Source organism: Moschus berezovskii, chromosome 12 (assembly GCF_049115385.1).
Source record: "Moschus berezovskii isolate FMDL1 chromosome 12, NW_MosBer_1.0, whole genome shotgun sequence".
NCBI classification, from domain to species: domain Eukaryota; kingdom Metazoa; phylum Chordata; class Mammalia; order Artiodactyla; family Moschidae; genus Moschus; species Moschus berezovskii.
In genome coordinates, this window is record NC_142471.1 from 6,246,217 (window position 1) to 6,274,047 (window position 27,831).

Sequence of the window (27,831 nt, forward strand, 5' to 3'; positions counted from 1 at the left end):
TCTCCATGTTGAGGTCTTATAAGTAGTTTCTTTGCTATTCTTTGGGTTCATTTTTGCAATATCCTGCAGTGGTATCTTTACTTTTGTGTGTATATATATATATATGATTTCTGATATATTTATGATATATATATATAATTTCTGTGTAGTGCTTTTTTAAATACAGCATTTACGGTATGTTGTGGGTCTTTGATTTACAATTAAAGAATATATAGTCTTTTATTTTTTTTTTTTGCTGGAAGGCTTCAAGTTGCCTCTTTTTTGATGGAGTCAAAAGCGCAGTAGATGTGCTCTATCTCCCTTTCCTGTTCACTGATTGCTTGAGGTAGGAGGCGTCAGACTTGGAATTAATGGTCAGTGACTTGGCCGTGCTCTGTGTTATTCAGTAAACTGTGGCCTCCATAGATACCGGTTCCTCCCCAAATTCCTGGCTTCTTATCTCCGCATGTCTGTCTCTGTACATTGGGTGTGTGCACCTGTCTTTGAACCACTATAGAAGGCCTGTCACTGTTAATGATTAACACCCAGTGCCAGGAATTTGGGTTTTCCATTACTAGAATGGCCTGTGCCAAGCAATTAAACACATAGCACTGCCTAGTAATCTCAGCGACCAAAAGAATGTTTTTGTGTGCTTCATAATTTCAAGGAATCCAAAGGGCTTCTGAAACCCCAGACTATTTTTTTTTTCTTATACTTTTGAATGCTTTAAAACTCATTCAGAAGGAAGAGTACTTGGCTACTTTCTCTTTGATCTTATTTTTTTCTCTTTTGAAGTCTTAACCAAGTGATTTTTTTTTTTTTTAATTTATGAAGTCACTGCACAGGGGTTTACATTTTAGTTTGAGACATGGAATTAAAAATGGTTTCTTATTCAATTACTGTAGCAATAACACAAAAAGCATAAGTGAATTTACAGCCTTTTTCTCTTCCTTATGCCATTTCATTCCACAATAGCTAATTGGGTTGTTATCTACACCCCTGAAAAGTAATATCTTAACAGAAGGGCAGACAGTAATGAGTTAGAAGTTGACTGGAATGATCCTCTGTCCCAAAATACACTACAGTAAAACCTCCACTTTGAACAGACTGTAAAGCCACCAGTTAAATAATGGATTCCAGAATTGTTTTAAACAGCTAATATTTTCTTCTTCTTTCTTTTTTCTTTTCAAGTAATGAATAGTTTTTTATATTTGGCACAATATAATGAAGAAATACTGGTCTCTCCTTATAAATCAGCTGATACATATTAGCAGAACTGATCTGAATAGTGATTGGTCTTAAGGAAATCATTTCTCTCATCATTTAGTTTATGAAATTTGTTTAGAAAAAGACAAATTGAAGGAATGTTTCAAAGGTGAGTTTCAGTCTACTTTGGTAGAATTACCGTAAGATCAGAATTGATCCACATAAAGAAACTTTATTTTTAGGACTTTCCTTTTTTTCTTGATATTACCTTATTCGTGTGTGGGAGGATGCTCTTCCATATTTATTTTCCCTTATGACTCCAGTCGCATGGCTCAACTCTCCTTCTTTCCATGAGCCTCTGTCTTGCAGTGTTTCTTCGCATCAGTACTTTTGAGGTGGCCTCTGGAAAGTGCGACCTGCTCTTATGAAGTGTGACATGTTCACACCAAGCTTGTAGCTTTCTAAGTTCACAGCCCAAGGCTCCACCTGAGAAGGTGGAGTTTCTCACAAAAATTTTGGCATTAGGATCTGGGCTTCCCTGGTGGCTCAGATGGTAAAGAACACATCTGCAGTGCAGAAGACTCGGGTTTGATCCTTGGGTCAGGTAGATCCCCTGGAGAAGGGAATGGCTACCAACTGCAGTATCCTTGCCTGGAGGAGAATTCCATGGGCAGAGGAGCCTGGTGGGCTACAGTCCATGGGCTCTCAAAGAGTCAGACACAACAGAGCGACTAACACACACATTCTAAGATTAAACTTGTCTGGTGCCGTGTAAATAAAAGTTTGCAAATGCCTGGCTTTCTATGTGAGTGCTTGATTTATGGCAGGGTAGTCTACAAGAGAAAGCAATTCAGCACCAAAAGAAGTATTTATGTCTCTGATAAAGAACGGAACACTTTACGGAAATGGAGAAAGAATGGGGATGTGGATTAAAAACTGTAGAGTTCTCAGTTTTACTATTGAATAATTTTTTATAATAGGAATAAAAGTATTCTTCATAGATTTTCTATTTCTTACCAGTTCAATAACTCTAAAACCAAAACTGAGAGGAAGTTACATTTTAATCAGTAAGTGTCGCGACGGAGTGACTTTTGTTAACTAATTCATGACATCTGTGTGTGAAGCGACAGTTTCCATCCATCCACGTGATCCTAAAAAGTTCTCTGTGGACTGACTGTATTATCCAGTGGCTTATTAGAGCTGTTGCGTTTTCATTTCTCATGGGCCTTCACCTGACTCCTGCCACGTTGGTTTTGTTTTTCCCCTTAGTCTCTCCACCACAATGTGTTAATTCCCTAGGCAAATTCTTAAATACCCTAAGGCAGTCCCTAAGGAAAGAAATCTGAACTGCTGCAGTTTTCAGTGACTAGAAGAATTTTCCTTTAATTAATCAAGCTTTCCCTTTTGGCTTCAGTGGGCCTTTTTTTTTTTTTTTTCCTAATTTTTATTGAAGTAATGTTGAAGTAATGTTGTGTTAGTTTCTCCTATATAGTAAAGTGATCAGCTATACATATACTTATACCCCCCCTCTTTTAGATTTCCTTCCCATTTAGGTCACTGAGTAGAGTTCTGGGTCTTTTTCAAATGGGCCCTTCACAGCCAGTACCTGGTTGCTGTGTGTTGATGTACATTTTGAGTGTCAGGTAAAGGCCAGAGACAAAGAGAGAGAGTCTTTACATTCAGGTGTAAGACATGTGATGCCTCTTCTTGGGTCATAAAACTAGAAGGGCCATGGACAGGTGGGATCGGTGGCCCACAGCTTGACACCCGTCACACCTGAGATTGCGGCCAGGTGCCCTGCATGCATCCCGTGGGCGGGGTGCAGCCTGCCTGTGTCAGAGGACCAGCCCATAGTGCCTCAGCCCAGGGGGATGCTTAACTGCCTTCTTCTGGGTTGGGCTTTGAAAAAGGTGGATAAAACTTTCAGAAAGAAGCTTCCAGGAAGAAGGGCAAATCTGAGAAACCGCCTGGTGAGGTACAAAACTCGACACCTAATGATGCTGTGCTGTCACTTCAGTCGTGTCCAACCTTTTGCGACTCCGTTAGTGTATCCCTCCAGGCTCCTCTGTCCGTGGGAGTCTCCAAGCAAGAATACTGGAGTGGGTTGTCATGCCGTCCTCCAGGGGCTTCCCTACCCAGGGATTGAACCTGCATCTCTTAAATCTCCTGCATTGGCAGTTGGGTTCTTTACCATCTAGCACACCTGGCGAGACTCAAAACCCAATACTTAATGATGCTAATGGCCCCTACTACAAATAAGCTGCTGCTGCTAAGTCGCTTCAGTCATGTCCAACTCTGTGCGACCCCATAGACGGTAGCCCACCAGGCTCCCCCAGCCCTGGGATTCTCCAGGCAAGAACTCTGGAGTGGGTTGCCATTTCCTTCTCCAGGGCATGAAAGTGAAGTCGCTCAGACATTTCCTACTCTTAGCGACCCCATGGACCGCAGCCCACCAGGCTCCTCCATCCATGGGATTTTCCAGGCAAGCGTACTGGAGTGGGGTGCCATTGCCTTCTCCATACAAATAAGAGTCATGGATTAAATAAGCCATTCTGCCCTCCCCATCCCCACCCCCAAAACAAAGCAGAAACACCCCAGAATTGCCAGATGGAGCCTGTGTGAGCCCCTGGTGAGCTGAGGTCCAGCCTGGCCTGTCTTGGCTGTGGGGAGGCTCCGGGAGGCCTGCAGTGACCTTGATCCTGTCCCCTGTCCTGGCGGCAGGAGCTGCGCTCCCGGGAGGAGGAGCTGACGCGGGCCGCCCTGCAGCAGAAGTCGCAGGAGGAGCTGCTCCGGCGGCGGGAGCAGCAGCTGGCCGCGCGGGAGATCGACGTGCTGGAGCGAGAGCTCAACATCCTCATCTTCCAGCTGAATCAGGAGAAGCCCAACGTCAAGAAGAGGAAGGGCAAGTTTAAGAGGAGCCGCCTGAAGCTCAGAGACGGCCATCGCATCAGTTTACCTTCAGGTACGGTCCCGCCCCCACGTCCCCTCAGACTTGTGTGGGCATCCCTCCTGTCTGCTTCTTTGTTTCATAAAGCTGGGGGGGTGAGATTTTATGACTGAGCATCTTCACCTCTTGCTTCAGTTCGTGGTCAGAACCGAATGACCTAGTGAGTTTTCACGTGTGAAGCAGCCTGGGAAGGGAGCGTATTGCAGGGGACCAGAAGCAGTGTTTTTCTGACTGCGGGCATCCTCTCCTGTTAATGACGTTATTGTTTACTTCTTTGGAAATCAAAGCGGAATTCCTCTTTAGCTGATTACATTGAACCAGCACTACTCAACATGGTGAAAATCCAGAACAAACACATCTTACTCAAAATACTTAAGCAATCAAGAAACAAAAGCAATGAAATGATTTCTTTGACCCCCACCGGTGGCAAATTTCTGTCTGTAATCCTAATAGCAAGAAAAGTGGAGTACGCTGAAAGATACAAACTCAAAGTAAATTATCAGCAAAGAGCTGATTATTTATCTATGTATTTAGCATGATACAACAGTTTAGGATTTTGTTTTTTTTGGGGGGGGGGGAATAAATCAAATGGAACATTTAACTTCGTACTTAATTTTTTAACCAAATCAAAGTTTGAAACTAAGAAACAGGTATATTTTAAGATCGTAATTTAAGTGAACGTTTCATTAGTCATCACAATTGTTAGGCTACAGTTACCTTTTAAAATCTGCACATCAATTTCTTGCTTCCACAAGGAGCTGGCTGTTATCTGGGCCACTGAGGTTGCTGTTCGCACCCTTAGCAAAGTATATTCAGTGCCTCGATGACCGCCCATCTTCATCTAAGTGTTCAAAATCGTTGAGGTATAAAAGTGAAAGTTAAAATTGGTCAGTCGTGTCCAGCTTTTTGCAACCCCATGGACTGTAGTCCATGGAATTCTCCAGGCCAGAATACTGGAGTGGGTAGCCTTTCCCTTCTCCAGGGGATCTTCCCAACTCAGGGATAGAACCCAAGTCTCCCACACTGTAGGCAGATTCTTTACCAGCTGAGCCACGAGGGAAGTAAACCAGTAATTCTAGGCAACCTTTTAAAAAATATTTTAAATCATTGTGATATAACGTAAATGGATTACAAAGAACTGACTCATTGGAAAAGACCCTGATGCTGGGAAAGATTGAAGGCGGGAGGAAAAGGGGACGACAGAAGATGAGATGGCTGGATGGCATCACCGACTCTGTGGACATGAGTTTGAGTGAACTCCAGGAGTTGGTGATGGACAGGGAGGCCTGGCGTGCTGTGATTCATGGGGTCGCAAAGAGTCGGACACGACTGAGCAACTGAACTGAAATGGATTACATGTAGGGAGAAACTAAACAGAATACAAAATAGCAAACATGTCAATTCATAAAGTTAAGTTCTTTGACGTTATGTGTTGTGCTTTGTTTAAGGTAATATCAAGTGTGCCTCTGTGTTCTGCAGTTGTTTTCTCTTAGGGAAGGATGACGGCAGAGCAGGAGCTGGCTGTGCCCGTAGGGCTGTTTGGTTGCTCCAGTCAAATCCGGCTCTTTCGCCACCCTGCGGACTGCAGCCCTCCAGGCTCCCCTGTCTGTGGATTTCCCGGCAAGAATACTGGAGAGGGCTGCCATTTCCTTCTCCTGGGCAAGGGATCTTCCTGACCCAGGGATCGAACCTGAGTCTCATAGGTCTCCTGCTTGACAGGTGGATTCTTCACCATTGAGCCACCTAGGAAGCCCAGCCTATAGAGAATATGCAGTCATGTGTGTATATCTGTATGTCTCTGACTCTCTCTATGTATTACATCTTGGAGTGCGCTTTACAGATTCCAGTGTTTTCCCAACATGTTTGGTAATGGTATGGAAATTTGATTTAAATAACAGTAACAGTTTTGTTTTATATAAAGAATGTATACATTGTCTTGAAAAGATACTACAAAATCCTTGCAGCTTGCCACGTATTGTGACTTCTTTGGTTACAGAAGAAGTCCTTAATTGATCAGAAAATTGCTTCTATGGGGTAGTCAGAAGTACACAGTATATACATCATTGATTAAGTGGTTTGATGAGGTGAGAACTGACTATATGGGCCTCATTCATTTTACCTTTGACCTCTTTGGGAACAAAAAAAGGTGCTTTTCCAGCTTCTCTTCTAGTGTTTGCTTTTAGCCAGAGTGTAACTTGAAAGACAACTCAATGGACTGTCTGATATGCCGGACATAATTTAAAATAGTCTATTTTCTTTAAGGTAAGGCTTCTTTCTGCTTATGATATGGACAGTAGACAAATCCAGAGAGGCATCCAGTGTGAGTTTTCTTCTCTAGTCCCGAGCTATGTCAGTGTTTTTCTCTCTGTTGTGACCATATTACCATAATCAATATTCATTGATTCCCTGGGGAAACTTTGGAGAGGGGAGCTAATTAGAAACTGATGGAAAAGAAACTTGGGAGAAACAATGAAATCACTCCAGTGATTCTTTAATCTTCATGAGAGAGTGATTAAACCAAGTATCACAGGATTCCTGGGGTGGTTCTTCTCAAATTTTCCTTGGCTGGTACCTGCCATTTATTCAGCACAAAGTGAATATATTTGAATATTTTTGCTGGATTTCTATTATTCCTGGATAGTACTAGTTCCCTTTTCTGTTTCTGAGAATAGAGAGGTCATTTTGGTCACTTAATTTTTTTTACCTTGTGCCACTTAATAAAAGATTCTAGTTAAAACATAACCTCAAAATCTATTACTATAATCCTAATTCATTTTAAAGGCGTGAAATGCAGTTTCTGTAATTTAGGGTGGTAGTTACCTTCTCTGCCCACAAGATGGTGCTACATTGCTGTGACACTGGTACCTCTGTGGACACTCATTAGAATCCCCCGACTCCACAAGCACCTCACCAACACACACACACACACACAGACACACACAGAGTTTATTTACACAATATCCCAAAGTAGGACACACATCCAAAGATCCACAGAAAAGAATTAGAAATATAAAAACAATTATTTTTCTCCTTCAGTAGTTTTGCTCAGTGGAGAAAGCAATTATTTGTACCTTACGAGTTAGTGGATTCCAATGTTATGTTAGAAAAATTCAGATTTTAGTACTATTTCATGGTACATTATTAAAGAAGAAACAGCTGGTAGATGACAGATTGGAGGGTGGTGTTACTTATTTTTCCAGCTACAAACTGCTTAAATCCCTTTTGCAGGAATTTTTCCATGTCTATCTAGCTTAAAGAATTTCTTAGAAATGTATCTGAGACTCCTACGAACTGGTTCTTAATATGTATGCCTGCATTTAGATCTTTAATCCATTTTGAGTTTATTTTTGTATATGGTGTTAGGAAGAGTTCTAATTTCATTCTTTTACGACAACTATGTGTAAAAACTGGACAGCTCTGTCCATTTTTCCCAGCACCACTTATTGAAGAGACTGTATTTTCTCCAGTGTATATTCTTGCCACCTTTGTCAAAAATAAGGTACCTATAGGTGCATGGGTTTATCTCTGGGCTTTCTATCTTGTTCCATTAGTCTATATTTCTGATTTTGTTCCAGTAAAACTCACTAAGAGTAAATAACAGTTGAAAATAAGAAAATTTTAAAAGACTTCGTTCCTTTATTTTTTTTATTTATTTTTTTTCTAAGAGACGGTCTAATAAGATAAGTGATCCAGAGAGCTCTGGTCTCAAGGCACAGGGAGCAAAAATCAGGTTCTCCTAGAAGGAGGTATTCCCTCAGGGTAAGAATTCTAAGAGATATTTTTCCCTTCAAGCTTTCTGCACTGTTTGGGAATTAAACTGGTGGGGGTCAGTTAACCTTCAACTAGCATTGTGTACTCAATTGGTGCAATTGGAAGTTCATAATTTTCATAGATACCCCCTTTGCTTTTCTTTTTAACTGTTTGAAAAATTGGTCAGCCAGTGTAACAAGGGCATTGTGTGTGAGCAACTTTCACACACACACAGAGATCAACCTAGATTGTCTTTTTGACTAGAGTAGCCAAAGCCTCACCTAAGCCTTCTAAAAGGGTGGAGTTAAGCAAAGAATCATTTTGGTGGTTAGAGAATGATTCAGATGACAAGCCAGAATATTGCTTAAAACTTCTTTCAAAAAATTGTTATTAAATTTGAATAATTATGTAATTATTGTAATTTTTTCCTTCATGATCACTGATGGCAGCTTTTCATCTTATGGCTATTTTTAGCTAGGATGATTTATTGCTGGAAAACTCAAATGTAATTATTCCTGTTGACAATCCTGCATAGCTACCTAATAAGGAAGATGAATGCTTATACAATGAGGCGGCATAATCTGAGAATTGGTAAATTAAATTGTGTGCAGTCTTGGAACTTGTAGAGAGAGGAAGAATGGTTGTGGCAGATACATTTATACTGTGACCACTTTATATCACTCCTGTATTATGTTTGTTTTGAATCCAGGTTGTGTTTTTAGAACATATAAAATAGATCAAAGAGGTTTTGAAACTTTCGGGAGTTGTATGTCTAAAGCCATGGTATTCTAACTTCAACCACTTTACAAGAGCCAGAGGCTGCCACACTCTCCTGCCTGGCATGTGTGAATGTGAGCAAGCGTGTGTACGTGCCTAGGGAGAGAAAGCAGAAGCCCCAAAAGCACTTTTCAACAAATACTGCAACTTTTAGTGTAAAGTGAGGATTCCCACTGAGCCGTGTCAGTGTCCTTCATGAAACATAAATATTGCCAGTGAAAATATACAGGTTTACTCAAAAGCCTATGGACCACATGATCATCTGCCATGAGCAGATACCTTGAGAATGGGTCTAGCAAGTGGTCCAGAGAAGCACTGGGCATCAGCCCAGACCCCTTAACAGTTCAGCCTGGGTTTCCTCAATCTGTAACTGGGACGGAATCAACCTTTCTCTGTTTCATAGGAGCAGGATGTTTATCATAAAGAATGTTTTGTTTATGTTTAAAGCACAGAGTGCCCTTTTTTTTACCCCTGAGTACAAGTGTTTGGTTTTTTCAGAAGACCAGAAGCACTCTGAATCTTAGGCATTATTAAGATCCAGTCTTGTGCCTTTGCAACTACCCTTGGCCTTAAAACCTTCTGTGGTGGCTCCCTGACCTGTGCCTGTCATCTCTCCTCCCATCACCTGTTCTTCATGGTTTGCCATTCAGATGCTGTGGCCTGGTTCTGTTATTCTAGTTCTGAGGCCTGCGAGAGCATGCGCGCCTTCTACTCCAGGCTACAGGCTCCCCTCGCTATAAAAACTTCCCTGTGCTTGTATGCGCTCAGTCGTGTCTGACTCTTATGACCTCATGAACTGTAGCCCACCAGGCTCCTCTGTCCATAGGATTTTCCAGGCAAGAATACTGTAGTGGGTTGCCATTTCCTACTCCAGGCGATCTTCCCAACCCAGGGGTCAAACCCACATTTACTACAGCTCCTGCATTGCAGCTGGACTCTTTACCACTGAGCCACCAGGCTAGCTGAACCTTTATAAAGCTCTTCGGTCTAAATTGTTTCATCTCTTTGGGTGAGAATATTTCTTTCTTTTCCTACTTATTTCCCTTCCCCCTAGTTCAGTTAGACGTCTGTTCTGATGAACTGTTTTCTTGCATCAGTTCTTTCCCTTTCTTAAGCCACTTTGCCTGGTCAGATCATTCTTTCTTAGATGGTAGGCAGACAGAGCTCCCATCTGGCACTTCACTTCCATCTGCATTGTCTTCAAAACATGATCTCTGCCCTCATGAATACTGTAATCTCAAACAGAAAACACTCATTCACCAGAAATTTGCTCAGCATCTTTCCTGTGCATGGCCCTGTGCCCATTTGGGGGAGATGTTGCAGTGATGACAACTGACAACCCTCCCGATAGAGAACTGACATTGCATTGGAGGGGGTGAGTCTTAAGCTAATAATTAAACAAATGTTCTTTTGTTTGGGCTGTAATTATTAACTGCTGTGAAGGAGAAGTCATGTGACAGTGATTAGTAGAGCGATGTCTCCTGGTCTAAGGCAATCACAAATAGCTTCCCCAAGAAGAAAAATTTAAATTGAGACTCAGAGTACGAATTTGCCAAATATGTGGTCTGGCATGCATACTCAGTCATGTCAGACTTTTTGCAACCCCATGGATTATAGCACATCAGACTCCTCTGTCCATGGGATTTTCCAGGCAAGAATACTGGAGTGGGTTGCCATTTTCTGCTCCAGGGGATCTTCCTGACCCAACCAGGGATCAAACCCATATCTCCTGCATTAGCAGGCAGATTCTTTACCACTGAGCCACCTAGGAAGCCACACCAAATATGAAGAGAAGCCAAAGAACAGGCAGGAAGCACATGGGAAGAAGTTTGGTTTCTTTCAGGAATTGAAAAAAACCCATTATGGCTTGACTCTTACCTGCTGGTCCAAATTCAGCCTCCCACCTCTTTTCTGTAGCCCACATACTAAGAATGATTTGTACACTTTAAATACTAGAAAAGAAGATTTTCTGACCCATGAATCTTACAGGAAAGGTAAACTGCAGCGTCCATAGCAGCGTTGCAGTGGAACACACGCCTTTATGTTTTTGTTGGAATGCTTTCCCACTCCGTCAGCAGACCATGTGGCTCATAGAAACTGCAATATTTACTGTGTGGCACCTCTTAGGAAAAGCCTGCTGTCCCCTGGTCTAGATCATGGTGAGTGATGGGAGAACAGGGGTGGCACAAACAACCCAGAACAGATTTGCAGGGAATTGAAGGCAATGGCACCCCACTCCAGTACTCTTGCCTGGAAAATCCCATGGACGGAGGAGCCTGGTGGGCTGCAGTCCATGGGGTCGCTAAGAGTCGGACACGACAGAGTGACTTCACTTTCACTCTTCACTTCCATGCTTTGGAGAAGGAAATGGCAACCCACTCCAGTGTTCTTGCCTGGAAAATCCCAGGGACGGGGGAGCCTGGTGGGCCGCCGTCTATGGGGTCGCACAAAGTCGGACACGACTGAAGCGACTTAGCAGCAGCAGCAGCAGAGGGGATGTTATGATTTCGATCTATAATTTTAAGAATGATGAGAACCCTTCAAAGGACTTTAAGCAGGGAATGACAAGCATGCACCTGGAGACTTCCCTGGTGGTCCAGTGGTTAAGGATCTGTCTTCCAGTGCAGGGCATGTGGGTTCGATCCCTGGTTGGGGAACTAAGATCCCACATGCCTCAGAGCATCTAAGCCTTTGTGCCACAACTACTGTTTCCACGCTGCAGCAGAGACCCGCACAGCCATAAATAAATAATTAAGCAAGCAAGCCTCTGGCTGTTGTGAGGTAGATCAGAGGGATCAAGTGGAGTTGCTGGAAGATAGACCAAAGGCTTGTAGCAGCCTCAGCGTGAAATGATGGTGGTAGTGGAGACGGAGAGAACAGGAAGTGTCATTAATGTGTGTTGAGTATTTTTTATGCTTACATTCAATGGCAACCCACTCCAGTATTCTTGCCTGGAGAATCCCATGGACGGAGGAGCCTGGTGGGCTATGGTCCATGGGGTCGTAAAGAGTCAGACACAACTGAGCGACTTCACTCCACTTCACATGCTTAGTCACTAAGTCACGTCCAGCTCTTTTGCAACCCTATGGACTGTAGCCCACCAGGCCCCTCTGTCCATGGGATTTCCCAGGAGAGAATACTGGAGTGGGTTGCGAGCTTCCTCCTCCAGAGATGGAACCCGAGTCTCCTGCATTGGCAGAAGGATTCTTTACCACTGAGCCACCTGGGAAGCCCAAGTACTTTCTGTACTTCTTTGTATTTAAGTTTTCCTAACTGTCCTGTGAAGTAGGAATCATTATTTTTTCCATTTTTGTCAATGAAGATGCTGTGACTTACAGAGATGAAGTTACTTTCCCCAAATTCATGTGGCTAGTAGGTGGTAAGTTGGGCTTCACTTGTGGAGTTTGCTGACTCCAAAACCTGGAATACAAATTTCTCAACAATAGCTCTAAGAGGAATACAGAACAGAATTTACAAGATATTTTGTGTTTGATTGGATGTGGAAGGTCAGGGAGAACACAATATCAAGGAAAGCTTCAGATTTCTAACATGAGTAATTGGATAACTGTCTTGCCTAGCAAATTCGAACTCCTCATTCAATACCATGTGGTTCTTTAAAAAATAATTATTTTATACAATAAGGCAAATTATAGCTTTCTTGCAAATGTAAAATGAACATGTCAAAGATTTTATTTAAGTAATAATTAATATTAATTAATATTAATGGTCATGTATGGATGTGAGAGTTGGACTGTGAAGAAAGCTAATTGCCGAAGAATTGATGCTTTTGAACTGTGGTGTTGGAGAAGACTCTTGAGAGCCCCTTGGACTGCAAGGAGACCCAACCAGTCCATTCTAAAGGAGATTAATCCTGGGTATTCATTGGAAGGACTGATGCTAAAGCTGAAACTCCAATTCTTTGGCCACCTCATGCAAAGAGTTGACTCACTGGAAAAGACTCTGATGCTGGGAGGGATTGGGGGCGGGAGGAGAAGGGGACGACAGAGAATGAGATGGCTGGATGGCACCACCGACTCGATGGACATGAGTTTGGGTGAACTCTGGGAGTTGGTGATAGACAGGGAGGCCTGGCGTGCTGTGATTCATAGGGTCGCAAAGAGTCGGACACGACTGAGCGACTGAACTGAATATTAATGGGGAACCCATGTAAACTGGTTCACATGAGAATTTGAGGAACTTAGTATTTATGGTCAATTTAATAAAGAAATCTTAGCATTCGGTTTGCTAGGCTCAATACAGAATTGGTTAATGCCCATTATGGCAATAAATAATAACCTTTAGGATTTTCTTTCACACCAGGCAAAAATTATTTGCATCATCACCAGACAAAATCTACAAGTTAACCTTTGTCTCTGCTGAGTTGTAAAAATAGCCCCATCAATAGAAAATTAGTCAGAGGTTAAGCTCGACACCACAATGAAAGAATACCCAGTTGTTTCTTTTTCCTGCTTCTAAGTTTTCAATACTTTTTCTGACAGTTTACAAAGTTTTCTTTCCTCTGGTAATACTACTTTTCTTTCATATGTTCCCATAGTTCTTGGCATTTCGTCTGGCATGACAGCTCCCCTATATCTAACTGTATCACAGTTAGATAATAGTAACCATCATTTGTCGGTACCTTAGCCACAAAACACTTTTAACTTTAGGCTGGGAGAGTTTCACTTGACCCTGACTGGATCTGAAGATGAAACTGACAAAGCCAAATCAATAGGGGAAAAGCATAACAATGTGTTTAATACAAGTTTCTGTGACATAGGAGCCTGCATAAGTAAATAAATACCCCAAAAAAACAGACCTGAATATTTCCATGCTAGGCTGATGAAGAGTGAACTGTCTTGTAGAAATGTATCAGGTTAAGGAGTAAATGTGGCTTTCTTGATGGCTCAGTGGCAAAGAATCTGCCTGGGGTTTGATCCCTGGGTCAGGAGGATCCCCTGGAGGAGGAAATGGCAACGCACTCCAGTGTTCTTGCCTGGGAAATCCCACGGGCAGAGGAGCCTGGTGGGCTACAGTCCATGGGGTCATAAAGAGTTGGACATGACTGAGTGACTAAACAACAACAAAAAGCAGTAGATGTTGGGGTAGCATGTTCTGAACCCCACATAACGTATGTTTTCTGTTTTAATCATCACGGCAGCCCCGTGGTGGTGTCTGCTGTACTAGCCAAAAGCCTCGGAAACCGGCTCCTTGCTGGTTTGGGGCCCACAGTTAGTGACAGAAGCAGGACTCGTTGAACCCAGGCTGTCTCCTCTTTCAGCTTCATCTCACTGTGCCAGACTGAGTGAAGGTAGCTTTTCCCGGAAGACTGCTGGGCTCCACACGTTCTCAGTAACAGTGCGTTTCCCTGTGCGCGTGTGTCTCAGAGCGCTGCCCAGTGTGTCAAGGCTCAGAGTCATCATTCATGGACTGGAATCCTGAATTAAAGAAGAGTAAGAAACCAGGAAGAGACATACCATATTCTTCAGTTCAGTTCAGTCGCTCAGTCGTGTCCGACTCTCCGCGACCCCATGAATCACAGCACGCCAGGCCTCCCTGTCCATCACCAACTCCCGGAGTACACTCAAACTCATGTCCACAGAGTCGGTTGCCATCCAGCCATCTCATTCTCTGCCATCCCCTTCTCCTCCCGCCCCCAACCTTTCCCAGCATCAGAGTCTTTTCCAGTGAATCAACTCGTCTCATGAGGTAGCCAAAGTATTGGAGTTTCAGCATCAACATCAGTCCTTCCAATAAACACCCAGGATTGATCTCCTTTAGAATGGACTGGTTGGATCTCCTTGCAGTCCAAGGGGCTCTCAAGAGTCTTCTCCAACACCACAGTTCAAAAGCATCAATTCTTCGGCGATCAGCTTTCTTCACAGTCCAACTCTCACATCCATACATGACCACGGGAAAAATCATAGCCTTGACTAGACGGACCTTTGTTGGTAAAGTAATGTCTCTGCTTTTTAATATACTATCAAGGTTGGTCATAACTTTCCTTCCAAGGAGTAAGCGTCTTTTAATTTCACAGCTGCAATCAGCATCTGCAGTTGATTTTGGAGCCCAAAAAAATAAAGTCTGACACTGTTTCCACTGTTTTTCCATCTATTTCCCATGAAGTGATGGGACCAGATGCCATGATCTTTGTTTTCTGAAGGTTGAGCTTCAAGCCAACCTTTTCACTCTCCTCTTTCACTTTCATCAAGAGGCTTTTGAGTTCCTCTTCACTCTCTGCCATAAGGGTGGTGTCATCTGCATATCTGAGGTTATTGATATTTCTCCCGGCAATCTTGATTCCAGCTTGTGCTTCTTCCAGCCCAGCGTTCCTCATGATGTATTCTGCATATAAGTTAAATAAGCAAGGTGACAATATACAGCCTTGATGTACTCCTTTTCCTATTTGGAACCAGTCTGTTGTTCCATGTCCAGTTCTGACTGTTGCTTCCTGACCTGCATACAGGTTTCTCAAGAGGCAGGTCAGGTGGTCTGGTATTCCCATCTCTTTCAGAATGTTCCACAGTTTATTGTGATCCACACAGTCAAAGGCTTTGGCATAGTCAATGAAGCAGAAATAGGGGGTTTTCTGGAACTCTCTTGCTTTCTCCATGATCCAGCGGATGTTGGCAATTTGATCTCTGGTGCCTCTGCCTTTTCTAAAACCTGCTTGAACATCTGGGAGTTCACAGTTCACATATTGCTGAAGCCTGGCTTGGAGAATTTTGAGCATGACTTTACTAGCGTGTGAGATGACTGCAATTGTGCGGTAGTTTGAGCATTCTTTGGCATTCCCTTACTGTCTGGCAATTTCTGCTCTTATTGCCACGTACCAAAGACGGGGCTCTGAAGATCAGCTAAAACCATCAAATCTCAGTTCTCTTTTTTTGCCCCATGTCCAACAGACTTCCAGCACAAAATAACCGTGCAGGCCTCCCCCAACTTGGACAAACGAAGAAGTCTGAACAGCAGCAGCTCCAGCCCACCCAGCAGCCCCACAGTGATCCCCCGACTCCGAGCAATACAGCGTAAGCTTCCCCCCCCCTTGGGGTCTTCTGGGTGGGTTTCTGTCACTAGTGGACTTGGATTCAACTTAAGCAGACATATTTTTATAACTGGTTTCTAAGCATGTGAAATACAGGAGGTATCATAACTATTTGAAAATCAAAATTTTCTTCTTAGTCTAATTTTCTTATTTTCACAGTAAATGATTTTTAGACTCTGCACAATTGGTGATGTTACCAGGCCACACAGTAGAAACTGAAATAAGATCTCAAGACATTTTCTGAAGCCTGTACCTGCAACGTTTGTATAACCTAATTACATCAGTAGCATACTTGTGAATATTTTGAAAACTGAAATCCAGAATTTGAGGTTACTTCCAGTTGTTTTGTAAAGGAGACAGTATTCTGCTTTTGTGGATTTAGCTCTCATTTGGTGTGTATTGACCAACCTAATGCACATGGCCCCCCACGTTAGGGTAATTCGACTTAGGGTTTTTTGACTTTACGATGGTTTTAAAGTGACTCACATTCAGTGGAAACCATACTTTGAATTTTGATCTTTTCCTGGGGAGTGATGCGAGGCACCATCCTCTCTCAAGATGCTAAGCTCCGGGTCAGCCCCGCCATCATGAGGAGAAATAAGCCATATACTCACAGCTGCTCTGTTTTTTACTTTCACTGCTGGATTCTGTAAGTTACATGAGATATTTAACTTTATTATAAAATAGGCTTTGCATTAGATGATTTTGCCCAACTATAGACTAGTGCGACTGTTCTAAGCGGGTTTCCCAGGTGGCTCAGATGGTAAAGAATCTATCTGCCATGCAGGAGATCCGGGTTCATTCCCTGGATCGGAAAGATCTCCTGGAGAAGGAAATGGCCTCCCACTCCAGTATTCTTGCCTGGGAAATCCCATGAGCAGAAAAGCCTGGAGGGCTACAGTCTATGGGGTCACAAAAGAGTTGTACACAACTTGGCAGCCAAACAAACACAGTAACTCTTCTAAGCACATTTTAAAAAATTAATTAATTTATTTTAATTGGAGGCTAATTACTTTATAATATTGTAGTGGTTTTTGCTGTACATTGGCATGAATCAGCCATGGGGGTGCATGAGCACATTTAAGGTGGGCTGGGCTAAGCCATGTTCGGTAGGTCAGATGTATTAATTACATTTTCAACTTAGGATGGTTTATTGGGATGTAACCCCATCGAGAAGGCAATGGCAAGCCACTCCAGTACTCTTGCCTAGAAAATCCCATGGACGGAGGAGCCTGGTAGGCTGCAGTCCGTGGGGTCGCTAAGGGTCGGACACGACTGAGCGACTTCACTTTCACACATTGGAGAGGGAAATGGCAACCCACTCCAGTGTTCTTGCCTGGAGAATCCCAGGGACGGGGGAGCCTGGTGGGCTTCCGTCTGTGGGGTCACACAGAGTCGGACACGACTGAAGTGACTTAGCAGCAGCAGCAGCAGCAGCAGCAGCAGCAGCAACCCCATCATAAGTCGAGGACAATCTGTCCTTCAAAATACCACTTAGTATTTGGTTTTAGAGTGTTCAGCCTAGTGGAAAAAATACATCAACTAATTCATCAAGCTGTGCAAGTTTCAGTTAGACCCAAAGTGTGTATTTCTACCCCCTGTGTAGATATGTCATAATGTTGTTAGCTGTGTTTTTAGCGCCTCTGGTGCGTGACAGATTGTTTTCTAAGTGTGTAGTAATAGCAGCTCGGAGAAGGCAATGGCAAGCCACTCCAGTACTCCTGCCTGGAAAATCCCATGGATGGAGGAGCCTGGTAGGCTGCAGTCCGTGGGGTCACTATGGGTCGGACACGACTGAGCGACTTCACTTTCACTTTTCACTTTCACACATTGGAGAAGGAAATGGCAACCCACTCCAGTGTTCTTGCCTGGAGAATCCCAGGGACGGGGGCTTCCGTCTATGGGGTCACACAGAGTCGGACACGACTGAAGTGACTTAGCAGCAGCAGCAGTAATAGCAGCTACTCTTCCCATGATTCTCAAGCAACAAGGGGCTGGGGGAGGAGGCAGTTGTGTGTCATACATGTATGTCAGCAACAGGTGGAGGTCAGACATGAATGTAAACCTCCACAAGAAGATGAAATAAGGCAAGATGTGGGGAAACGTGCATATGTTCAGGTTTTAAAAGGCAGTTGTAGCCAAACAGTTGTAATGACTAATGAAATAGTGGCTGAAATTACAGTTTCAAAATAGACCTTTATTCCTTAGGTTCTAAACTTTGATTTGGTTAAAAAATTAAGTACTAAGTTAAATGTTAAATTTGCCTTTTTCTCCTCCCAAGTAAAATGAAATCCTAACTATTGCATCATGTTAAATGATAGATAAAGAAATAATCAGCCCTTTATGGCTACCTCAAATTTATTTACTTTTCTTACTGTTATTAGAGACAGACGTTTGCCTTGAGTAGGGTGAAAGAAATAATTTCTTCATTGTTTTCATGTTTCTCAATCATCTATACACTTTGAATAAGATAGTTTTACAACTGATTTGATTCATCCTAAAACTTAAAAAATTGTAATTGGTTAATGAGTGATGCTCTCTGTTTAGTGACCTCAGATGAAAGCAATAAAACTTGGGGCAGAAACACCGTCTGTCGACAAGAAGAATTTGAAGATATAAAAAGGAATTTCAAGAAAAAGGGTTGTACCTGGGGTCCAAATTCCATTCAAATGAAAGAAAGAACTGATTGCAAAGAAAGGTACACGTGTGACATCTGGTGGTATTTCAGTGTGTACTGTGACATAGAGCAGTGCTTTTTTATTTACTTATTTTTCAGCCGGGCCTTTTAAATGTTGCATTGGCCAGACTTACCTTTTAAAAAGCAATTAGAGTAATACAAAGATACCTGAATATTAAGTTAATTTCTAGGATGGGCTTATAAATTATTTGGTTAAGCAGTTTAAAAAATTGTTTACATCGCATGTTAAGGTTTTATTTGTACTTTGTTAGCTCTTTAAAACACAGAATCCAAATGTGCTCTCTTTACTACCTAAAAGTTTTGTTAGTGTGTATTTACCAAAACCTAATTTGTGTTTCATGTGGTTCTATTATGTCAAAATCAACATTTTTCTCTTGTAGAATAAGACCTCTCTCAGATGGCAACAGTCCTTGGTCAACCATATTAATAAAAAATCAGAAAACCATGCCATTGGCTTCATTATTTGTGGACCAGCCAGGTAAATGGGTTTCAGGAAACAGACTTAGCATGTGAGTGCTCTAGAAGCGATGTCAGGAAGGTTAGCATCAGAGTCATAGTGGGGCTGCCCTGAGCTCAAAACTTATCTTCTGTCCTGGCAGTGTTCGTGGCGGAAAGTAATCACTAGGCTCCACATTGTTTATTAGGAATTTGTAACTCCTATTCTTTACCAGAAAAATTAGTATAATTTATTAGATAGATCCAAATTAATTTAGTATAGGAAATAGTTAATATGAAATGGTAGGCACCCTGAAATTCTGCTGAGGTTGTATTCCCACCCCACGACATGATAAAACGTTGTCAAGCTACTTAGCTGTGGAAAACTACTGCTAGAGAGTGTTACATTGGAATCTCTAATTTAAGTAAGTCATCATTGCTTTCAATATTCAACATTCCTGTTCAGTGTTCGGGTATCAAAAGACTGAAGAGATACAGTAGTTGTTGAAAACCTTCAATGATGGCTATCACCAAAGAAGACAAAATTGGTCTTTACCCTCAACAGCTTAAGACAGCTCTTTGGTACTGTGATCAAAGGAAAGATGCTTTCGGTAAACATGGTATAAACGTCTTGAATTTATTATCAGTGCTATGTTCAATTTTACATGCACCTTATCACTCCCTGTTCATGTTTAGTTTTCTTCTTCTGTGTTATCACAAGCATGTGGTTTCAGCATAAATATCTCTATAAATATATTCGGGTAAACAGAGGCAGGGCCCCTCTGAATCCTGGATAAGCACTTTCTGACACCAGATTCATTACTGTAAGCTGACTCTCTCTTGCCTATAAAGGCAAGAGGTTCTCTCATTATGTACTGCAGTGCAGCATCAAATGTCATTTGAGGAGTCATGAAGGGCAATCAATAGAAACAAAACTGTTATTTCTACAGCACATGTTTCGTTATTTGTGACTGGATAGTCCTGCTTTCTTTTTTAATGTTTTTATTCTTTCTTAGAATATTTTGATCCTATTAATAACTCCTCCAGAGGTCACTTGGAGGAAGTCAAAGGTTTTATGTGGCTGACCCAGCTGGGTCTCCATGAAGTGAACCCTGTAGTTCACTGGAAGGGCCAGTGAGCAAAGGGTTCACACCATCCGTCCTGCCTGAAGGCCCCCTCCCACCTCCCATCTGTGTGGCCTGGTGCTTCTGTGAGTTTGTGTCTCAGCTCAAGCATTTCCAGAAAGCCTTCCCTGACCACCTCAGCTGAAGTGGTGTCTCACCCCTGCCTCTACCTCAGTACCTGTTGTTATTTATTTATCACTGTTTTGTTTGTTTTTTTTTCATTAGGCAGATTTTTCTTTTATTCTTCAAGAAAGAAAAGCACGCAAAAGCCCACAAAGGAACTGCAGAAACATATGGTAGGGTAAAGGGACACAAACCAGAAACTCAAGCGGCCTTGTTTTTTTTTGCTCCACCACTTCCCCCATAACATTTTTGGTTTTGTTTTTATTTTGTTTTTTGATTTATTGATTTTCAGTTGGAGGATAATTGCTTTACAATATTGTGTTGGCTTCTACCATATATCAACATGAGTCTGTCATAGCTATACCTGTCCCCTCCCTCTTGAACCTCTCTCCCTATTCATCACTCTTACATAAAATTCTTATTTGTCTACATGGAACCCATAATGTATGTGTTCTTCATCACCTGCAAATTAGAATGTCAACTCAAACCCAAAAAATTTATCTGTTGTGTTCACCACTCCACTCGCAGTGCCTGGTGCCTAGCAGGCATTCAGCGTCTCCCGAATGCCTAAGTGACTCCCAAACGGACGGTATGATCTTACACAGATATTTATCATGCTTACCTTGGTTTCAGGGCTTGCAAACGCCCCTGCTTGCTGGTTCCTCTGCAGGGAGCCTGAGTCATAGCACCCTGGATTCCCCTTCTGCACGGTCCTCCTGGACGAACCATTTGCTAAACTGAAAAGGACTCCATGTGTCATGATGTAGAATATGTATTTATTAGATTTCAGCTTTGTTTTACAGTGTAGTTTTCATGGTTTTTGCTGTAAAACAGTCCTAGCGTGTGTGTGTTTATCCTTCTATGTAGGTGCTTGTGAAGAGCCAAAACTTGCCCCTGACGGATTGGAACACAGAAAACCAAAGCAGATAAAATCACCAACTCAGGCCTACATCGATCTACCTCTTTGGAAAGATGGCCAGAGAGAGAACCCAGTGGAACCCGAAAGCTGGGAGGAGGGAACCCCAGTGAGCCCTGCTGCTGACACTCCTCAGGGGACCCCTCCAAACAGTCTGAGCAGATATCCCCAGAGAAAGAAAACAGAGTCTGCTCTGTACGGCTGCACCATGGTACTGGCATCGGTGGCCCTGGGCCTGGACATAAGAGAGTTCACGAAAGCACAGGCTCCCGAAGACCCAGTGCCCAAGGAAGACAGGAAGAAACGTGAAGGCATCTTCCAGCGGGCACCTAAGTCTCGCCGCAGTGCCAGCCCTTCCACAAGGCTGCTGGCTGCAGGCGAGGGAGCCAGCAGCAGCCCCTCACTCCCACCGTCCACCACTGCAAACCTCCTGTCCGTGCCTTCCCTCTCCACCAAGTGCCTGCTGCAGACCGACGGCGAAGACTCCTTCGAGAGCAGCACACACATCTCTTGTGCCCCTCAGGTGCCCACTCCAGATCCTTGCCCTGCCTTTGGAGCGAGGGACCAGAAGTCAACCCCCATGCCAGGCCTGGAGACCAGCCGTGATGGGTGGAGAAACCTGCCTCCTTCTTCCTTCATGGAGCTGACACGTGGGGGCATGTCTTACGCTGCTGCTTCCAAAGAGAGAGCAGCATGTCACCGAAGGACCATGTCTGATGGAAGTGCGCCCCGGCCCCCAGGTAGGCTGCATTCATGGCTGAAAGTACCAGACACTGTAGAGACTGGACTGTAAAATTGTATGACTCTCTGATTCTCTTTTCCATGTGATTACATTTATAAATTTGTTTTCACTCTTTACAGAAATCTTTGCATTTTACTCTTTCATTTGACCTTAACTATCATTTAGATTCTGGGGAAAATACAACTAAATTTCAGCAACTTAAATACTTAATAGCATATTAAAACAGAGCGCGCATGTGGAGAGTAACTGCTCCAAGCCCCTCATGTTAGGAAGACAATCATTTGACAAAGTCTGAACCAATAATTAATGGGAGAGCTGCTGCTAAAACTGGTTGTCCTGCCTCCCTCGTGGTACCATGTCTTCTGCATCACCTGACTTCACTGTCCAGTTATGTTGAGATTGAGGTTCGGTTCAGTTCAGTTCAGTCGCTCAGTCGTGTCCAACTCTCTGCGACCCCATGAATCACAGCACGCCAGGCCTCCCTGTCCATCACCAACTCCCGGAGTTCACTTAAACTCATGTCCATAGAGTCGTGAATCCATCCAGCCATCTCATTCTCTGTCGTCCCCTTCTTCTCCCGCCCCCAACCTTTCCCAGCATCAGAGTCTTTTCCAGTGAGTCAACTTGTCGCATGAGGTGGCCAAAGTATTGCAGTTTCAGCTTCAGCATCAGTCCTTCCCATGAACACCCAGGATTGATCTCCTTTAGAATGGACTGGTTGGATCTCCTTGCAGTATAAGGGACTCTCAAGAGTCTTCTCCAGCACCACAGTTCAAAAGCATCAATTTTTCGGCGATCAGCCTTCTTCACAGTCCAACTCTCACATCCATACATGACCACAGGAAAAACCATAGCCTTGACTAGACGGACCTTGGTTGGCAAAGTAATGTCTCTGCTTTTTAATATACTATCTAAGTTGGTCATAACTTTCCTTCCAAGGAGTAAGTGTCTTTAATTTCATGGCTGCAATCAGCATCTGCGAGATTGAGTTTAGGGGGTATAAAAATCAAATGTACAGTAGATGCTATGTGGGGATTAACTATTATTTCTTTTGTATGTAAATGTGATTACAATCATATCAGATATAGATCACGAGGATTAAGTGAGATAATGTATATGGAAAATGCTTTTTAGATCATAAAATGTTATGCTAGGGTTGGTTATTAAGTGTATTAAAACTGAGGCTGCTTTTCATTTGCTCTGTCTTTTCCTTTATCTCTTTAAGTGTGCTACAAGTAGGCACATTTTTTCTCATATTATTTTTCATTGTCTGTAAATAAATTGGTTTATTGCTCTTTTATGATACAGTAAGTAAGTAAAGTCGCTCAGTTGTGTCCGACTCTTTGCGACCCCATGGACTGTAGCCTACCACGCTTCTCCATCCATGGGATTCTCCAGGCAAGAATACTGGATACAGTAAAGTATTAGTAATTTATAATTGCACATGGTGAAATCCCATCATGATAATCCCATAAGAATTTTTTTTTCTTAATTTGAAGCCAATAATTATCTGTTAGAGTGGTAATAGGCCTTCCCTGATGGCTCAGCAGTGAAGAATTCACCTGCCAATGCAAATGACATGAATTCAATCCCTGGGTCAGGAAGATCCCCTGGAGAAGGAAATGGCAACCCACTCCAGTATTCTTGCCTGGGAAATCCCATGGACAGAGGAGCTCAGTGGGCTACAGTCCATGGGGTCACAAACAGTCGGATGCAACTAAACAACAACAGAGTGGTAATAAGTCAGTTCTTCCGAACAAAAAAGGGAAGGTGTAGCATGTAGAAGCATAGCTGCTTCCTTATTTTCACTAATTTTTTCAAATTATCACGTGAAAGTGAATTCAGTCATGTTCACCATCATCTTGCGCCTTAATTTTAGTCCGGTCTAATCCCATTCTGAAATCTATCCTGTTTATTAAACAGTTCTAATGATCATTGTTCTAAGCATCTGATGATGACTTAGCTCTTCACAGTTGCAGGTTCCACAGATTCAGGCAATCTTTCCAACTTTGAGGTACTTTTCCATAAAAACAAACCTTACATCCTAACAGTTTTTAAGGTAAGGTTTGTGTTCAGGTTCTTCTGTCAAAGCTTACTTTAAGGTGGTCGCCTCAGTGAAGTCACCCAGCTTATTTTCCTTGATATCCATCGTTTTCAATGTCACTGTCTAATCACACACTCTCTTTGCCAGCTGGTGCAGCTCTCATCTCAGCCCCCGGAGCCTCTGAACTGCCCCCTGAGTGGGCTTGGGGGATGCCCCCCTCCCTGTCTGGACCTCACAGTGACCTGCCAAGTGAGGTCCCGCCTGAAAAGCAAAGAGCTGTCCATATGGTGCCTCTGCCTCGCCCTCCTCCTCTAAGAAGCCGAGGAGGTGCCCTGCAGGCCTTCCCGCCAAGAACAGAGTCTCAGCCCTCACAGGCTGGCCCTGCAGTGGGTGGTCCAGGACCAGGCCACAGCGGTCCTCTCGGCCCCAAGAAGAGAACTCAGCCCCACATGCCTTCCTTACTAGACACTGATGTGGAAGGCCAGAGCCGGGACCGCACGGTGCCTCTGTGCAGGATGAGAAGCAGAGCGAGCCGACCATCTCTGTACGAACTCGAGAAAGAATTTCTGTCTTAAGTGCCTTCTGTTGTTCGAGCATTTCTTTTTGTTTTTCTAAGGTGAACAAATGAAAACAAGGTGTCTACCTTTTAATTGTTTCATGCTGCTGTGTTTTCAAAGCTGTGGCCGTGTTACTGAAATAGTAATGGATGTGTCACTTCTCCAGAAATGAAAGTCATTGCTGTTGGCTGACTATATTGTTTGTCCACTGGATTCTTACCTAGCAACTTGAAATACTACACACACTATAAAGCAAGAACTGTACAACAAAGTGAATCTATGTTTAAGCACAATTTTAAATGCTTTTCTCCCCATTTATATTCTTTTCTGGTATTGTTGTTCAGTCGCTAAGTCGTGTCTGACTCTTGGCGACCCCACACACAAAAATTGTAAGAGCGCCATTTTTGTTTCCTTCCTTCACTTTCTATTTTCCTTTCCCTTTTTTCTTCATTTCTCACTTTTCTTTTGTTACTTGTGCAACAAAAGCCAAGAATAATGTGATATTAGTGAGTAAAAGTGTCTGTTTTTAAAAATTTGATAACTGGAATAGATGCAGAGTCCTATTTAAGCTACTTAAGTTCAGCAGTGGGCTTATGCACAAGTATGTCCAAATTTCACCTAAAATATGCAGTGTTTCTCTCTTTGAGAAAATTTTACTGAATGTAATTTATAAAAGTTTTAATGAATGTAACTTCTAAAAATTTTATCCATTGGAACTCCAAAATAGATTTAAAACAAATCAGTCATTAACATTTGACTTAGACCATATGGTGTACAGCTGAGACACACTACCCTGTGGGTTCTCCCTGTAAAAAAAAAGGTCCCCCGTCATCAGTAGCCATTGATTTGGTATCCAGAAGTGTAACGCTTTTCTTTTGCCATGGAGTTTTTAAAACTTAATTGACACATGTGTCATGCATCGTAAACATTGATGTCATTTAATTTTTATTATCTCTATTTAAATGCATAATCATCCCAGTAACCTCAAATACAGTCAGTGAGAAACACTGCAAAGTCAAGAAACAGCAGTACTGTTAGAATTTAAGTATTTTCCAATAATAGCTATTTCACATTTCACTCAATTGTGGATAAGTGTTAGGTATCTGCTGGTTGAGATAAGCTGATGTCGAAGAAAGGAGAAATATAGATTCTTTTCAGATGTGGATTTATAAAATGAATCTTTGGATAGAAGATCAGATTTTTAAATGATTTAAAATTATTTTATGAGTCACTTTTTTGTGAATTATACAGATATGCTACAAATAGACTACTGAGTTATTAAGCTATGAAATAGCTATCCAGGAGCTTGGTAAACTTGTCTGGGTTCTTCTGTTAAATATATTATGCTTCTATCATTAGAATATGATTATTCAGATGATAGATAATACATTTTACATACAGTGAAAAACTTTAATTGCAAATATTACTGGATACTTCATTTAAAATTATTCCTTGGTTAAGAGTTACTGAATAATTGAAAGGTCAGCAATTTAAATCAAGTGTGATAAAATATCTACCTATAGTAGATTTTAAAAAAGTAAAATTGTATTATTTAGCCATTTTGGAACATCGTAGTCATCTAACAAGTATGCCCCAGCAAATAAAGAACAGGGCATGAAAGGATTATGTTAATATAAGCACATTTTGCCCTAAAGGAAACAGTCTTGTATTTAAGATTCTTGCAGCAAAATCTCAGGTACTTAATTACATTTTGTTGTGTTATGGTCCACTCTGTGATTTGACTTCTCTTTGGGGTGGCTGTTGAATTACGTAACAGAGATTTGGTTTCCTCAAAATTGTATCACACTTGAAACTATGGTTGACTACTTCATACTCAGTCACTTGGGGGCATGTAATTTCCAGCTAAAAGTAAAGTAAATATGTGCCTACAATAATACATGAAACATGAAATATAGAAATTATGTTTTCAATTTTGCTTCTACCAAAACACTGTGTGCATTTGTGTGTGTGTGGCCTGTGTGTGTGGCACGGCAGGTGAGAGTGGGAGAGTGATGGGTGTCCATCTGGCTTGTTCCTCTGCTCTGTTCCTGTTTGGCTTTATTTTAGTCAACTTTACATTATGAATTTAGAAATGAAGCTGTATTAAAAAGACAATTACGATAAAAAGACTCAGTCTCACGTGTTACTGCAGATAGTTATTTTTTGCTGAGATCCACTGTACATCTGTGATTTTCTATGTATATTAGTATACTTAGCAGAATCTGGTTATTTATTTTCATGTAGACTTAATAGCTCACTGAAAGATAAATTAAACTGATTCTTATTAGTCAACAATTAAGGTGCTCCCACTGCAGAGATTTGAGGCCTGGGCCTGATATGCTGTATTATGAAGCTTTGTGACTGAAAAAGATGTTTACATATGTTGTCTATTTTTTTAATAAACTTTTTTTTATAGCTTGTCTATTTGCTCAGTGGTTTTGGTCTACTCCTGATGATTGTGACTAGTTTGTAATAGTTTAGTTTTTATTCAATAAGGGAAAGTATGTTAATAAGATTATTAATAAGCCAGGTATTAACCTGCTAAATTGATTAAATGGAAGGATCGTGAAATGAGCCATGGAATTAAATATCTTTTTTAAAGTATAATGAAATGCTTTATTTCAAATGTTGTTTGGTTTACATGTGCATTGAAACATTGCATTTAATTTCAGTGTGAGAATTTTGCAGCTCTAGCTTTTCAGAAGGCAAGTTTTGGCAGAGTGAATTACTATATGAAGTAAATATCAGTTGATGCTAGAGGGATGTGGTTAATGAGACATGTTCATTATTAGCATGTTTAAATCAGAAGAATTTCAGAAAACAACCTAACCTCTGGTGATTCTTGGTAGGCAATAAAGACTTGGGTGAATTAGGAAAGAAACCAATAGCATTTCATGCAGATCAAGGCAACAAACTATCATAAGTTGGAGAAAAATGTAACATCTATTCTAGAGCTGCTAAGTGTTAAGGCCTCTCCTAGGTGCCATGTAAGACACTTCCTGTAATTCTCTTTAGCAGAGTTTCTGAGGGAGGTAGTAGTATCCCTATTTTATTAGATATAAAACAGGCAGAATCATTTGATAAACTTCCAAAGACCCACCAACATTTACCTGTTCACAGCTGTCGTATAGTATAGAAGATGGACACATCTGCAGGGTGACTTTGTAAATGGAATCCAAAGCTACGGTAATTTTTCACTCATCAAAAAGTTCAAAATTCTAGGGTTCTCCCTGGTGGTCAAGTGGTTAAGACTTGGAGCTTCCAAACCAAGGAGTGAAGGTTCAATCCCTGGTCAGGAAACAAAGATCCCATATTCCGTGTGGGTGGTCAAGATATTAAGGAAAAAAAATTTAATTCTAGAAATGGATGAGTTCTTAGTTAAAGACAAAGCTAACAGTGTAATATGGTGGAATACTTCCTAAGTAATTGTAAAATGAAAGTACTACAAACTGCATATCTAATAGATAAACTCAGATAAAAGTAGGATTCTG

The 27,831-nt window shown here is 41.9% G+C and overlaps 1 protein-coding gene across 3 annotated transcripts in view; it reads left to right on the plus strand.

The window, feature by feature from the left end:
- MAP3K21 (mitogen-activated protein kinase kinase kinase 21) overlaps positions 1 to 26,762 on the plus strand; it is a 61,095-nt gene extending 34,333 nt beyond the window's left edge. The window contains exons 5-10 of one of the 3 annotated variants that reach the window (XM_055425794.2): positions 3,907 to 4,147; positions 15,562 to 15,684; positions 18,249 to 18,399; positions 18,780 to 18,877; positions 20,949 to 21,737; positions 23,931 to 26,762. In XM_055425794.2, the coding sequence (XP_055281769.1) occupies positions 3,907 to 4,147; positions 15,562 to 15,684; positions 18,249 to 18,399; positions 18,780 to 18,877; positions 20,949 to 21,737; positions 23,931 to 24,358 (1,830 nt within the window). In that variant the 3' untranslated portion in view covers positions 24,359 to 26,762. The remainder of the gene's footprint in view (positions 1 to 3,906; positions 4,148 to 15,561; positions 15,685 to 18,248; positions 18,400 to 18,779; positions 18,878 to 20,948; positions 21,738 to 23,930) is intronic. The other 2 variants (XM_055425795.2, XM_055425796.2) reach the window with 2 other exon arrangements.
- Positions 26,763 to 27,831: the final 1,069 nt, after the last annotated feature.